Here is a 14,247-nt window from a genome sequence, read left to right on the forward strand (position 1 = left end):
TCTCACCGGGGCCCTTACCTGGGCAGGTCTGGTTTACCTGTCTCACCAGGGGCCTTACCTGGGCAGGTCTGGTTTACCTGTCTCACCGGGGCCCTACTGGGTGGCTCTGGCTTACCTGTCTCACCGGGGGCCTTACCTGGGCAGGTCTGGTTTACCTGTCTCACCGGGGCCCTTACCTGGGCAGGTCTGGTTTACCTGTCTCACCGGGGCCCTACTGGGTGGCTCCGGTTTACCCCTCTCACCTGTGTGGCCCTAAGATCTCAGGCTCCGCCCTGCCTCCGGTGTTTCTGCGAGTGGCGGGGCGTCCCTGGCTGGCTCTACTGGGATCAGCCGAGGTCAGCGCCTGTAAGCCCACATCTGAGGCCCAGGGGCCCCTGCCAGCACCCTGCCCGCTGTGGCCCGCGCGTGATGCCCCAGAGCGGCGGGAGGGGGGCGGCACCCACGGGCGGCCCCTCGGTGCTGACGTCACGAGGCCTCCCTCCCCATTCCGGTGGCCCACGCGCCCTCGGCCCGGCCGGCAGCGAGGTAGGGGTGCGGTGGGAGGACCCCGCGCCAGACTGCGAGGTCGGGGTGCGGCGGGGAGCCCGGGACCGAGAGGAGACCGCCGGTGCGGGCGGGAGGGAGCGCGCGGCGCGGGGTGCAGCCGCGCAAGCCCCGAGGACGGCCTGGCAGCGGCGGGCGCGCTCCTGCGCGGGGTCCGCGGGTCCGCGGGAGGTGAGGCGCAGATCCGGGCGCCCAGGAGGGTTTGGTGCAGTGCTGCGCTCTGTGCCCCGCGCCTGCCTGGGAACTTTCCAGCCTGGTCCCGGCAGAGGGGAGCTGGTGGAAAGAAGGGGGTCGGTGTACCCCTCCCGGCCTTCCATCCTGGTGATGGGGGCTCACAGGCTGTGGGAGAGCCCGGGGCCAGGCACGGGAAGAGGGCACTGCCTGGCCGGCCCAGGTGGGCATGGAGCAACTCCCAGAGCCTGGGGGTGTGGGGAGGGGCCCCCTGACCCGCTCCATGTTGGTGGGGAGGAGGCTCAGTCTCTGTTCCCCAGGAAAACAGGCAGCACCTCCAGCCGGAAAAGTGGGGCATGGGGTTCCAGAGATGCAGAACTCGGGAATGCCGCCGGGCCAGGAGGGGGAGGACAGGTCCTGCCCGCCTGTCACAGGGAGGAAGCCGTCAGCCTGGTGGCTGGGGGCAGCTTCAGGAAGCAGGGGTCTGCGGCCCAGCCGGGCCGTTGCGGTCGAAGCCCTCGGCGCCCCTCTGAGCAGGCAGGAGCCCCTGAGAAGTGTGAAACCCCAAAGCCTTTACATGGCTCCTGCGAGGGGCTGCTCAGAAGGCAGGCGGTGATGAATAGCTCGCTGCAGCTGCCGGGATGTTTTGCAAAGCTTATTCAGATAGCGAGACCCAGAGCATTGCCTGGTTGGGGGCGGGGGGAGTGGGTGCCGGGCTGAGGGCTTTGGGGCAGATCCTCCCCTGGGAGTGGAACCAACACATGTCCTTCTCGGGCCTCTGAGCAAGACCGTGGACAGGTGAGGGGGACGTGGGCACCCCTGGGAGAGGGGAGGCGGGCTGAGAAGTGTGGCCACAGTCCCAGGGTTAACAGTGGCAGGGCAGAGACATCTCCCTGTATATTGATGGTTAAGAGTTCTGGCTGTTTCCTGAATTTGCTGATTTGAGCATGTTACTTTTTAAAATTAAAGGTCATTGATTTGGGGTTAAAAAAAAAAAGGATTCCAGCTCCAGTGTGGAGCATGGCTTTGAAATAGGGCCTGGCCTCAGTTTCCCCATCTGAGACATGGGCATCATAACAGCATCCCCAGCGGTGCCGTGTTGTGGAGCTTGAGTGAGATGGTGTGAGCAGGGCTCAGGCATGTGGCTGGGGTCCTGTGCGACGGTGTGTACAGAGGAGAGCCATGGATGTCGCAGAGCAGGAAAGACAGCCGGTGTTTCCAGAGGTCTCCCTTCTGGAACGTTCACTGTTCCCAAGATTCATGGGGTGCAGGTAGCAGGGAGGACGCGGAAGCGCCTCCTCTGGTGGCGGCTCCCTCCGTCGCTGCCCTGCGGCTGCGTCTCTGCCCACGCCCAGCTTCTGCCTCTGCACGAGGGGTGGTCTTGTACAGAGATGACCCGGCAGGACTGAGGAGTCGCGCAAGGGTTTCCCTTAGCGACCCAGGAAGGGAATGTGGCCGCCTGGGGCTCTTGAGAGGAAACGCTGTCTGGGCAGATGATGGCTGGACCCCGGAGAGAATGGGACCCAAGTGGGTGGACAGGATGTCACACACCCTGGGGCCCGGGCTGGAGCCTCCTGTCCCGTGGACCCCCCAGCCCACACTGGTCCGCAGCTAAGGGGCCGTGTCTTCCAGGCTCTCCTACGTGGCTGGCGGGCCAGTGGCTCTGCCCCGGGGTGTGTTGTGGAGTGTCTCTGGCTCATGCCATGTGGATGCTCCAGGCACAGGCGTGCCCACGTGGTTCTTGTGGGTTGTGATCAGCTATCCTGGGTAGAGAATTCACAGTGAAACAGTGGTTCTCCAAGTATGTTCTGGGGACCCTGCTGGGGACCCTCAGGTCAAAACTGCCTTCACGACAGCACAGAGATGTGTGTCAGGTCTGCACTGCCGATGGAGGCCGGACGCTGTGTTCCTGTATTTCACACGGTTCTTGGTTTTAAGTTCAGACACAGAAGATGGTTGATGTAACCGCATGAGCTAGCGTTCTCGGGGTCCCCCGCAGGGTGTGATGGTGTAGCTGGCTCCTGGAGTCCAAACTCCGCCTGTGCCTTGGGTCACTGTGGGCCACACGACCTGGCCCTCTCTGCACACCTGGGAGGAGTCTGGGGTTTACAGTGTGGGCCCAGGTCACTCCTAGCCCTTGAACTTTTGGTGAAAAGCAGGCGGTTTTCACTTCCCGTGGCTTTGCGGAGTTCTTTGGCAGTGAAGTCCCCGAGCGGGGTCCGTGGATGGTGACGGGCAGTGGGTGCTGCAGGAAAGACCCTTTGGGGGAGAAGGTCCTGTCAGGGAGGCCCAGAGTGACACGGACAATATTTATTGCCGTTTACTGTCTGCCTTATATCCCTGTTGGAGTCTGGAGTGCCATGTCTTATGAGCTGTGCAACCCTGGGCAAGTGGCCTCCCCTCTCTGAGCCTCCATCCCCTCGCCCATAAGCTGTGTGACTACTAACAGCTCCGTTTCAGGAAGCGGTGGGTTTAGAGGAGGTGTTGGGTCCAGAAGTGACCTTGGGGTTAGCAGGACGGTGGAGCTGTGAGGAGGGGTGTCCTCTGTTGGGGTCTCGGTCCCGTCTTCACCTCCGTGGGGAGGCTGAGACACAGACCCTCTGGGCATCTGCAAGGCTCCCACAGCCCCACAGGAGGAATGTATAGTCACTCTCAGTTACAGAAAGCACAGTTCTGAATGGGCCGTAACACCAGGGCACGGTGTGGCCTCCCACCCGCTGCAGCTCGCTGCGGGGCCGGTACAGGTGAGCGGAGAGTCTGGGGAGAGCCCGGAGCAGCTGCGCGGGGCCCGCGACCTGCATCCAGAAGCACAGACAGGTCGGTGAGGTGCCCGTGGTGTCAGGTGCTCGGGGCTGACCCTGGACACGAGCCGGCCCCTCCTCCTCTCTGCTCGATCCAGCCTCGCTCTGGGCAAGGGAGGCAAGTGGGGGCCAGTCCTCTGTGCCTGGGAGGAAATGAGGCCCAGTGCCGCTGAAGGTCAGAGGGTTGAGTTCAGGCCAGAGCCCTGCTGGCCTTCAGAGGGCTCCCTCCTCAGGGTTTCCTGAGTGCCTCTCTGGGCCCGAGTCCCACTGACCATGCCTAAAGCTTCCTGGAGGGTCATTCTCCGCCCCCAGGACTCAGGGGAGGAGGGCTTCCTGGAGCCCGGCTTGCAGCCTCCGGGGGTCAGGGGTGGGTGGAGGCCAGAGCTCGGGGGGCAGCCTTGAGGCTGCACCGTGTGCCCCCCACCCCACACTGAGCGGGGTCAGGGCAGGGGTCCGGAGAGGGTGGCGCTCTGCAGCTCCGGGGAACGGGAACTGTGGCCCTTGAAGATGGGCGCCTCCCAGTCTCAGCTCTGATTCTTAGGAGCAGCGTGGCTCCGCTCACTTGCTCACGCTCACTCAGTGTCCGACTCTTTGCAGCCCAGTGGACTGTAGCCCTCCAGGCCCCTCTGTCCATGGGGTTCTCCAAGCAAGAATACTGGAGTGGGTTGCCATTTCCTCCTCCAGGGGATCTTCCCAATCCAGGGATCGAGCCCGTGTCTCTTGCATTGGCAGACGGGTTCTTTACCAGGGCGCCACCTGTGAAGCCCGTGGCTTCGGTTGCTACTTTTAACCTTGCTCTGCCTCAGTTTCACCCTCTTGAAAATGAGGGTAACTGTCCCCACTCCCCTGTCTGGAACGGAGTGGGGGATTTCGTGCTCTTGGTGATGATTTTTACTTGCTGCTGAGTACTTAGAAACTTGGCGGGTGATGGGGTTGCAAACTGGCATGACCTTTCTGGAAAACAGTTTGGTGACACAAATCGAGAGTCCTTAAACATCCACACACAAGCACCTACGGGAACCTCTCCTGAGGAAATGGAAACAGACTCATGTACAGACTGTGGAGTTTTTAGCTAGCCATTAAAACGTCGTTTAAAAAAAATAGGCTGTTAAAGGATTTGGGAAAGCACTCATCATATGCTAAGTCAAGAGGATGTAAGATTGCACACACAATTGGATGTTACATTTGTAAAATATATGTGCAGAGAGAAATACCTAACGCTCTCTCCTGGCAGGGATCTCAGTAAGCCTTCAGTTCTGGCTCCCTTCCCCTCATCTAAGCCAGCAAGTAACTGAAAAAAATACACCCCTCTGTGTATGTATCTGTGTATATATGCACATATGTGTATAACATCCCTGGAAAAAAATCATACGTATATAATTTTCCAGACGAAGATTTATAAGTTATACGTACACCTAGTTTCCGCTCTATATGAATACGTGCATATATATTTATTTGTACATATACGCAGACACACGTATATGCATATATGAGTGGGTACATGTGAGTTTATTTTCCGGATCGACACTTTAAACTGGGGTTAGTGAGGTGGGTGGGCTTCCCTGGCGGCTCCATGATCAAGAATCCGCCTGCAGTGCAGGAGAGGGGGGAGACGACCCCTAGGGAGGGGGAAGATCCCCTGGAGGAGGGAACGGCAACCCCCTCCAGGATTCTTGCCTGGAGAATCCCACGGGCAGAGGAGCCTGGCGGACTGCGGTCCGTGGGTCGCCCAGAGTGAGACAGGACTGAGCGCGCACACACAGTAAAGTGAGTGCAGCTTCATCTCTCTTCCCACAAAAGCAAGGATGTTGCCTTTTCTCCTGTGCGGGCTGGGAGGCCTCGCCACTGTGCTCTGTTGAGAAGGGTTTGTGGGTTTGTGTCGCTGCCTGACTTTCTAAATCGGGGATCTGCCGTTCTGGCCTCGGTCCCGATCTGTTCTCTGTGCGGCTCCTCCGGCTCGTTCTCTCCATTGCCTCCCCCTTCATCTCTGCCTGCGAGGCTCCCTCCGCCGCACCCCTGCGTCTTTGGGGAGACTCAGTCAAGCCCACTGCGGCTGGGCCCTTCCTGGGGGGCCGCTCTGCAGGGGGTGTGGTGGGAGGGGGTGGTGTTCCAATCAAGATCAACACGAACGTGCCAGCCCTGGCCTCTGGTTTGGGGGGAAGCCCTCTCAGTTCAGTGACCGGTCACCGGCCTCCCCGCCGTCCGTCCTCCCAGCCTCCCCAGCAGCTCAGGGCCTCCCCTCTCCCTGCTGGTGGCTCCCGACCTGGCGCGCGTGCTGGGGAACTTCCGGGGGCTCAGGCGGGCGCGTCCCTGTCCCTGCAGGTGCTGACAGGCTGGGAAGCCCAGCGCCAGGTCGGGCCAGGCCTCGCGGGTCCTCGACTCCCGGTCTGTGTGCGGGGAGCCCGTGTGGCTGCCACGCTCGGCCCCCAGGAAGGCTGCGGACGAGCCGGTGGCCAGGCCCTGGGCGGTGCATGGGCCTCCGCGGGGCCGCCCCGGCGAGGCCAGGCCCGTCATGCTGCAGTGCCGGCCAGCCGAGGAGTTCAGCTTCGGGCCCCGGGCCCTGAAGGACGCGCTGCTGTCCACCGACCCCGCCCTGCGGCAGCTCTACACGGCCGCCTTCTCCCCAGCCGAGAGGCTCTTTCTGGCCGAGGCCTACAACCCCGAGAGGACGCTCTTTGGCACGCTGCTCATCCGCACAGCCTTCGACTGGCTCCTCAGCCGCCCCGAGGCCCCCGAGGACTTCCAGACCTTCCATGCCACCCTGCCGCCCCGGAAGCAGAGCCTCACTCAGAAGCACATTTACCTGCAGCCCATAGGTACCTGAGCCCGTGGGAACCTGGGGCCTGTGGGAAGTTGCGGCCGCTCTCTCGCAGGTCTCCTGGTTGCCCCCCTGTGTTGGTGTCTTGGGTGCTGGGCGCAGGCGGGTGAGGGCAAGGGGCCAGGCGGGGCTGACGGTGCTGTTCCACCCCCAGATCTGAGCGAGGGGCCGGCGGGCAGCGCGCTTTTGGACCAGCTGCGGAGCTGCACTGAGGCCTTCTTCCTGGGCCTGCAGGTCAGATGCCTGCCCTCAGTGGCGGCCGCCTCCATCCACTGCTCGTCCCGCCCCGGTCAGGACCCCAACAGGCTCCAGCTCCACACCGGTGAGTGCGTGTTGTGTGCGCAGGCAGGCCCCCACCGCCCGGCTCGCTCGGCCGGCTTCTAGTGGCAAGGGGGTTGCTGCAGCTGGCGTCCAGGGCGGGTGCCACCCGAGGGGGTGCGTTCCTTTCTGCAGCTTTGGCTCCTCCTTGGCCCAGCCCCTCCCTGCCCGGCACGACATCATCATGCCTGCGGCTGCTTCTGCCCTACTCGGGGGAACCCAGCATCCTCCCACGCGCCCCAGGGGCCTTGGAGACCCCAGCGCCGAGATGCACAGGGTCCAGGGGTCCGCTCTCTGCTTGGGGAATAGACCGCCCCCAGCCCCACATTCACGGACCGCAGGGAACAAAGGGGACCCGAGAAGGCTCGGGGCAGGTGGGGTGCAGAGCTTGTGAGCGGTCAGATTCCGCAGTTTCACGGCTGCGTTCATTTCCTGGGGACACTGTGATGAAGCACAGCACCGCGGGGCTTAGAACAGCAGCGCGGCATCATCTCACAGCCCAGAGGCCAGAATCCTGACCTGAGTCGGCAGGCCCTGCTCCCTCTGACAGCTCCAGGGCCACCCCTGCCTGCTCACCCCCAGTGGTGGCCGCAGTCCTCGGCGTCCCTCGCCCGTAGCTGCCTCATGGCCTGTGTGTGTCTGTCTCTCCACGTCTAGTAAGGACCCTGGGCAAACTGCATCAGACCCACCCCGCCGACTTCTTAACTTGATCACGTCTGCAAACCCAGTGCCCAGATAAGGTCATGTTTCAGGTATCGAGCGTCAGGACTTCTGCGTCATGTTCTGGGTGTCACAGCTCAACCTGTAACAGGCATCATCGTCAGTACCACCCTGACATCCCTCGGTCTCTCCTCCAAGGCCTCGGCCACTCGTCCAAGGTCACACCTGGCCCTGGGCTGTCCAGACAGCGGCCGCTGGCCACGTGAGGTTGCTGAGCACACAGACGCACACCTGTGTTGATGACTCGGTGTGAAAAACGACGTAAACAATCTAACTGTTTAGTATTTGATATATTAAATCTTTGGATGTGTTAGGTTAAAATCCATATGCTAAAATCCATTTGATCTTTTATTTTTTGAAGATTTATTTTATTTATTTCGGCATTGCTCGGTCTTCACTGCCGTGTGCAGGCTTTCTCTAGTCTCGGCGAGTGGGGGTTGCTCTCTCCGTGTGGAACATGGGCTCTCGGCATGTGGGCTTCAGTATTTGCAGCACGTGGGCTCAGTAGTTGGGGCACACGGGCTTCGTTGCACTGAAGCATGCTGGATCTTGCTGGATCAGGGATCGAACCGGTGTCCCTTGTATTGCAAGGTGGATTCTTAACCACTGGACCGCCAGGGAAGCCCTGATTGACTTTAAAATTAGTAAAACATAAGCCTTAGCTACACGTTCAGCTCACACAGTTTCTAGGGACAGTGCCGGGCTATGCCTCGTCAGGACTGACAGCGGGGTTGTCTCTGTGGCTAGGGCTGCAAGCAGCTCCCTCTCAACGCCTCCGCCGGCGTTTCCCACTGTGTGCCCTCTTGCCTGGCTAATGGGTCCCAGGTTGTCAGACCCAGCCCGCTGCTCCGTGCCCCTTCTGGCCGTTAAGATCTGCCTCCCGCGCTCAGTCCACCTCCCTGGCCAGCCCCCCAGCCTGTCCACACAAGCGTGACTCCCGCTCCTGTCTCCTGGCAGCTAAACGGACTGGAGGAAAGAGCCTGCCTGCGGGGTCCCCTCCTAACCGGGACTGTGAGCCTGGGGCCCTCACGCCTCCGCCTTCCTTTTCTTTCTGACCTTGCTTTTCAGGTGGAGGAAATGCAGGCAGAGGGGAACTTCCACGCCCCCTCGGCAGGGCTGCTCACCTGCGGGCCCCGAGCCCCTGTCCACGGGTGGACGCCCAGATCCGCATCACAGCCCTGCCCGAGCCCTCCACCCCCTCCCGGACAGGAGCTGCTGCTACTTCTCCTGTTGACACCCCTCTGCCCCCTTCTCTGCCCCTTTTTACAGCCACACCTCTTGGAAAGGGTCTTTCTCTCCCTCTCGCGCTGATCACTCCGAGACCCTCTCCTGGTTGTAGACTCGCCGCCGCTCTGCCCGATGTCTCTGGGCTCCTCCATGTCCCCCCCGGTCCTGGCCTCTTGTCTGTCTACACCCGCTGTGGGCAGTTACGCAGCAGTAATTTAACAGCTTAAATGACACGCATTCTCTTACAGCTCTGAGGATCAGAGTCTCCCTGAATTAAAATCAAGGTCAGCTTTGTCGCCCTGCAGCCCCTCCAGGTCTCTCTCTGACCTTCCTGCTGCTCCCGTGAGGACCCTGGTGCTTAAGCAGGTCCAGCTGGATAATCTAGGATCACCTTCCGAACACTGGGAGACCTTTCATTTAATCACATCTGCCAAGTCCCTTCTGCCACGTGAGGACCACACGCACGGGTCCTGGGGGCGAGAGGCGGCGTCTGCGGGGCCATCGGTCAGCTGCGCGGGGCTGCCGCGGCTCTTCCCAAGAAGCACTTTTGGGAACGGAGACCCTGAGCGCCCTCTTGTCCCCGAGGTGGCCAGGCCCCTGGCCCCTTTCGCGTCATGCAGCTTGGCTGCTCTGAGCTCTGACCGTTCCTCACGGGATGTCACTGGTGTGTCTGACTTTGGGATGAGCTGGTTCCAGGCGGGGAAAGAGGGGAACGGACTGGGGGCGGGGGGGCGCCCAGTTGCCACCTCACTGTGCCCTCTGGCCCTGTCCCCACAGATGGCATCCTGTCCTTCCTGAAGAGCAGCAAGCCGGGGGATGCGCTGTGTGTGCTGGGCCTCACGCTGTCTGACCTGTACCCCCGCGAGGCCTGGACCTTCACCTTCGGCACGTTCCTTCCAGGGCACGGTGAGCCAGCGCCCAGGGCCCCTGCCTCCACCTTGGGGCTTGGGCACAGGCCTGGCGTGCCCGGGGACGTCATTCCCTCGCTGGGGCTCCCAGGGCCCCTCCCAGGGGAGGGGGGTCTGCCCCAGGCCGCCTTCATGGGGACACCTGGTGGGGCGGGGCCTTCAGGACCTGTGCTCCCTGGGGCGGGGCTTTGCTCGTGGACTCCCTGAGCTGAGGCCACACCTGGCGCCGCCACCTCTCTGCCTTCCCCCAGAAGTGGGCGTCTGCAGCTTTGCCCGGTTCTCAGGGGAGTTCCTGCCGCGGGGGCCCAGCACGCCTGACCTGGCAGAGGTGGAGGCGGCAGCAGGTGGCCCCGAGGCGCCCCTTCAGGATGGAGGCTTCAGCGCCCTCGGGATGGTCCAGTGCTGCAAGGTGGGCGTGGAGGTGCTGCAGTGCTGGGGGCAGCTCAGGTGGTGGGAGAAGACGGGGGACAGGACGGGGGAAGTGCTGGGGGCTCGGGCAAGCTCCAGGGAGATGCTGGGAGGTGGAGTCGGACAGAAGGACGTGCGTGGACAGCCAGTTATGCTGTCCAGTACTCACAATGTGATGACCACCCATCACTTTAAGGAGTATGGACACTGAGGCTCAGAGATGCCAAGTCCTCTGTCCATGGTCACACAGCTCTCAAGAGGCAGGGCTGGGATTTGAACCCTTGTCTCTCTGATGTCCGAACCTCTATGCTGCCAGGCCTCCAGAGCTGGCCTTTCTGCCTGGAACCCGGTGTGTCCCCCTTCCCAGGGTCCCAGGGTTCTGGTGGGCGGTGGGCTCCAGGCTGCAAGGCAGTGGCCCCATCTCCCTCAGGTCATGTGCCACGAGCTGTGTCACCTCCTGGGCCTGGGGAACTGCCGCTGGCTCCGCTGCCTCATGCAGGGCGCGCTGCGCGTGGATGAGGCCCTGCACCGGCCCCTGGACCTCTGCCCCATCTGTCTTCGCAAGCTGCAGCACCTGCTGGGCTTCAGGCTGGTGGACAGGTACAAGGTGAGTGGGCGGGGCGTGGGGCGGGAACGAGGTGAGTGGGCGGGGCGTGGGGCGGGTATGAGGTGAGTGGGCGGAGCGTGGGGCGGGAACAAGGTGAGGAGCGGGGCGTGGGCGGGTATGTGGTGAGTGGGCGGAGCGTGGGGGTGGGTATGAGGTGAGTGGGCGGGGCGGGGCGGGAACGAGGTGAGTGGGCGGGGCGTGGGGGCGGGTATGAGGTGAGTGGGCGGAGCGTGGGGCGGGAACAAGGTGAGGAGCAGGGCGTGGGCGGGTATGTGGTGAGTGGGCGGAGCGTGGGGCGGGTATGAGGTGAGTGGGCGGGGCGTGGGGCGGGAACGAGGTGAGTGGGCGGGGCGTCGGCGGGTATGAGGTGAGTGGGCGGGGCGTGGGGCGGGAAGGAGGTGAGTGGGCGGGGCGTCGGGCGGGTATGAGGTGAGTGGGCGGGGCATGGGGCGGGAACGAGGTGAGCGGGCGGGGCGTGGGGCGAGAACGCCGTGAGTGGGCGGGGCGTGGGGCGAGAACGCCGTGAGTGGGCGGGGCGTGGGGCGGGAACAAGGTGAGGAGCGGGGCTGGGGGCGGGTACGCGGTGAGGGGGCGGGGCCGGGGCGGGTACCTGGTGAAGGGGCGGGGCTGGGGCGGGTACGGCTACTCCGGGGACTCCAGGGATCGGGATGGGGCTGGGTCCTCCGCCGGGCGCCTGGCCGGGTGCTGGTGGCTGTCTCGCGGCGGAGGGAGCTCGGGGGCGCCCGGCTCCTCTGTTTCCCAGCAACCCTGATTAGAGCCGGTCTCTACCGGGCACTGACTGCGTGCTAGATCTGTCCTAGCGCGCTGTCCGCGGGCGGCGCCTGCCTCACCGAGTGGGCCGCGCAGCATCGCTTTCTCCCTGCTTGGGCCTCGGTCCTTTGGGAGGAGGAGACGGGCGGGGAGGAAGCCAGAGCGGCCGTGGAGGAGCGGGCAGCGGGTAATCCGGCCCGCCCGGGCATGGGCCGGGCCGGCGGGCGGTGCTGCCCTCTGCCGCCCGCGCGAGGAGCCGCGGGGAGCAGGGCCTGGAAGGGCCCAGGGAGGCAGGGTCATCGGCCCCACCGCAGACTGGGGGACGGGGCTCTGAGTTCACAGGTCACCGGCAGGTGGTGGTTCCTTTTCTTTTTCTCTTCTTTTAGTGAAGTATAGTTTATTTACAATGTTAATTTCTGAGTCACAGAGTGATTCAGTTATATACATATGCACACTTTTTCATATTTTCCTTTATGCTTTACCCCAGGACACTGACTAGAGTTCCCTGTGCTATACAGCAGGACCTTGCTTATCCATCCTGTATATAGTTGCATCAGCTAATCCCAAAGCCCCATTCCTTCCCTCCCCCACCCTCTACACCTTGGCAACCGAAAATCTGTTCTCTGTGAGTCTGTTTCATAGAGAGGCTCATTAGTGCCATATTTTAGATTCCACATATAAGTGATATCATATGGTATCTGTCCTTTCTCTTTCTGACTTCACTTAGTATGATAATCTAATTGCATCCATGTTGCTACAAATGGCACTCTTTTTTTAATGGCTGAGTAATATTCCATTGTATGAGCAATATTCCATTGTATATATGTGCCACATCCTTATCCATTCATCATGAAAACCATGAATAATATGTCAGGCTTGCAAAGCTCCTGCAAGTTTGCTGTCTTTAGAGGTTCTGGTCTGACATCTGCCCGGGGTCACGGACATGGTGGGGTCTCCTCCACTGGGTGGCTGGGTCTCCTGGCAGTTCCCTGGCGAGGGACCTGGTCGGATAGGCCGGCTCAGCCTGTGTCTCTCCCTCGTAGAGACTGTACACCTGGACACAAGTGGCGGCGGGGATGCAGCCAGGCCCAGTGGCGGCGGGGGAGCCGTCCATGGCGGAGGACACCCTGCCCTGCAGCGCAGACTCGGGACTGTGTTGTGAGAGCGACTCGGAGCCAGGCAGCAGCCTGTCGGAGCCCCTGTCCCCCGACGCCTGGAGCCAGGCCTTCCCCGCGGGCCTTGAGCTGGAACCCGAGGACGGGCTGGGCTCTCTGGCAGCCGTGGAAGGTCCAGGGGAGGCCCTGGCAGAGCACGGGCGCTGGCTGGTGGCCTGCATCCAGGCCCTGGAGAGGGACGTGAGCGAAGGGGAGCTGGAGCAGGTGGACGGCGCCGTGGATGCGTTGGCCCCCTGGGACCTGTTCACGGGGCGGCTCCCGGCCCCCCGGCAGGACCTGCCCTGTGGCCGCGATGGCGCAGGGCTGCGCAGGGTCCTTGGGGACACATTCTCCTCCCTCCGGAGGAAGCTGAGCTCTCGCAGGCCGTCCAGGGCCGAGTCGTCCCCCCGGCGCCGGAAGGCGGAGGACAACTAACACGGCCGGTGCGACTCGTCCAGTGCCTGCCTGTCCCCAGGCACTGGCTGCCTAGTCTCCGGGGTGCCGTGGGCCCAGCAGGGATAGGAGGGACAGTGTCTCGGGAAGCAGAGGGTGACACAGCTGCACCCCCAGTCTCGACCATGGCCTCGCGATGTGGCCGGCGGGGAGGGCGTCCCAGGCGCCCGGAGGGCCGTCGTCGGGCCCACCCGACGTGGGTGGCAGGGCAGGTGCCCGCTTCTCCTGCAGCCCGGGGTCTCCGCTACCGCAAACTCAGCTTCCAGAGCCCGCCTGCAGGGTCTCCACTCAGAGGGGAAGTCAAGGCAGTTTCATTTCTCTACACTGACCACCCCCCACCCCCCACTACGAGCCCATAGAAAGGGTCCTCTGCTGTGGTCCAACCCCATCCTGACCCTTGGGACTTGCTGTGGGCATCTTCCCAAAGCTCGGGGTGGTCACTGCCTCTACAGGACCTTGTGCCCACAGACCTGCTATTTCCTCTGACGATTCTTGAGTGGGGGAGGACGTCCCAGGTGCGGTGGGACAGTGCGGCCCCGCTGGGGCCTGCAGAGGTGAGAGCAGACCGCAGCTCTGTCCTCGGGACAGCTGGACACAGGAGGCCTGGACCCCACATCCACGAGGGCAAGGGGGTTAGGGTTTTGTTCAAAACATCTGTGTCTGTTTTTTGGTCTAGTTCTGCCAGTTGTTGAGAGAACAAGCGATTTAGATGTTAAAATATCCACCACCCCAGTAGAAGCATCTGTCTGCCTTTAATTCTGTCAGATTTTGCTCCCGGTTCTTTGAGGCACACACATTTGATATGTTTTCATGACAGATTGACCCTGTTTTCCTTCTCACACGCCCTGGGCTGTGGCTCACTAGTCCTGCGGAGATGCTTCTGGTCCCAACAGCAGGGCTCCTGTGGTGTGATGGGCAGGCGGGAGGGTTGGGGGACCGGGGGGCCGGGGCAGCTATCTTCCCGTCTGGGGAGAGAAGAGAACGGGGCAGGTCCTGCACTTTGCACAGAGATTAGATGGTTTGGGGAGGCCTTCTAAGAACAACGGTACAAAATACAAATACAGAATCAGGAGGGTGATCCCACAAGCACGGAATCCCTAAGCCTTTTTGTAAACTGACCAGGCAAGTCCCAGACCAGGGAGACATAAAAGGGGTGAGATCACCCTGGAAACAGAGCAGCAACGCCGCAGCTCTTCAGCCCCCCCATTCTGTTTTGCACAAGGACCCAGAGATACCTGATGGGGAGACAAGACCAGCCTGGCCTGCAAGCCAGGCTAGCAGGAAGTGTGCTGGGGTGGACCCCACAGAGAGCATGGAGCAAGAACAGAGGAGGCCCGGGTATCTCTGA

The 14,247-nt window shown here is 62.2% G+C and overlaps 1 protein-coding gene across 3 annotated transcripts; it reads left to right on the forward strand.

Annotated features, from left to right (window-relative positions):
• The first annotated feature begins 458 nt into the window (after positions 1-458).
• AMZ1 (archaelysin family metallopeptidase 1) lies at positions 459-13,634 on the forward strand. 3 transcript variants are annotated; one of them, XM_081552668.1, is made up of 7 exons: positions 459-525; positions 5,838-6,331; positions 6,488-6,655; positions 9,376-9,504; positions 9,758-9,915; positions 10,345-10,521; positions 12,336-13,634. In XM_081552668.1, exons 2-7 carry the CDS (start codon positions 6,028-6,030, stop codon positions 12,879-12,881), a joined length of 1,482 nt encoding a protein of 493 aa, XP_081408794.1. In that variant the 5' UTR covers positions 459-525; positions 5,838-6,027; the 3' UTR covers positions 12,882-13,634. The 3 variants fall into 3 exon arrangements, with proteins under 3 accessions (XP_081408794.1, XP_081408796.1, XP_081408797.1); XM_081552670.1 differs by lacking the exon at positions 459-525 and having other exon boundaries at positions 6,028-6,331; positions 10,414-10,521; XM_081552671.1 differs by lacking the exons at positions 459-525; positions 9,758-9,915; positions 12,336-13,634 and having other exon boundaries at positions 6,028-6,331; positions 10,345-10,433.
• The last annotated feature ends 613 nt before the right edge of the window (positions 13,635-14,247 follow it).

Source organism: Giraffa tippelskirchi, chromosome 13 (genome assembly GCF_054371585.1).
Source record: "Giraffa tippelskirchi isolate mGirTip1 chromosome 13, T2T-mGirTip1v1.2.pri, whole genome shotgun sequence".
NCBI classification, from domain to species: domain Eukaryota; kingdom Metazoa; phylum Chordata; class Mammalia; order Artiodactyla; family Giraffidae; genus Giraffa; species Giraffa tippelskirchi.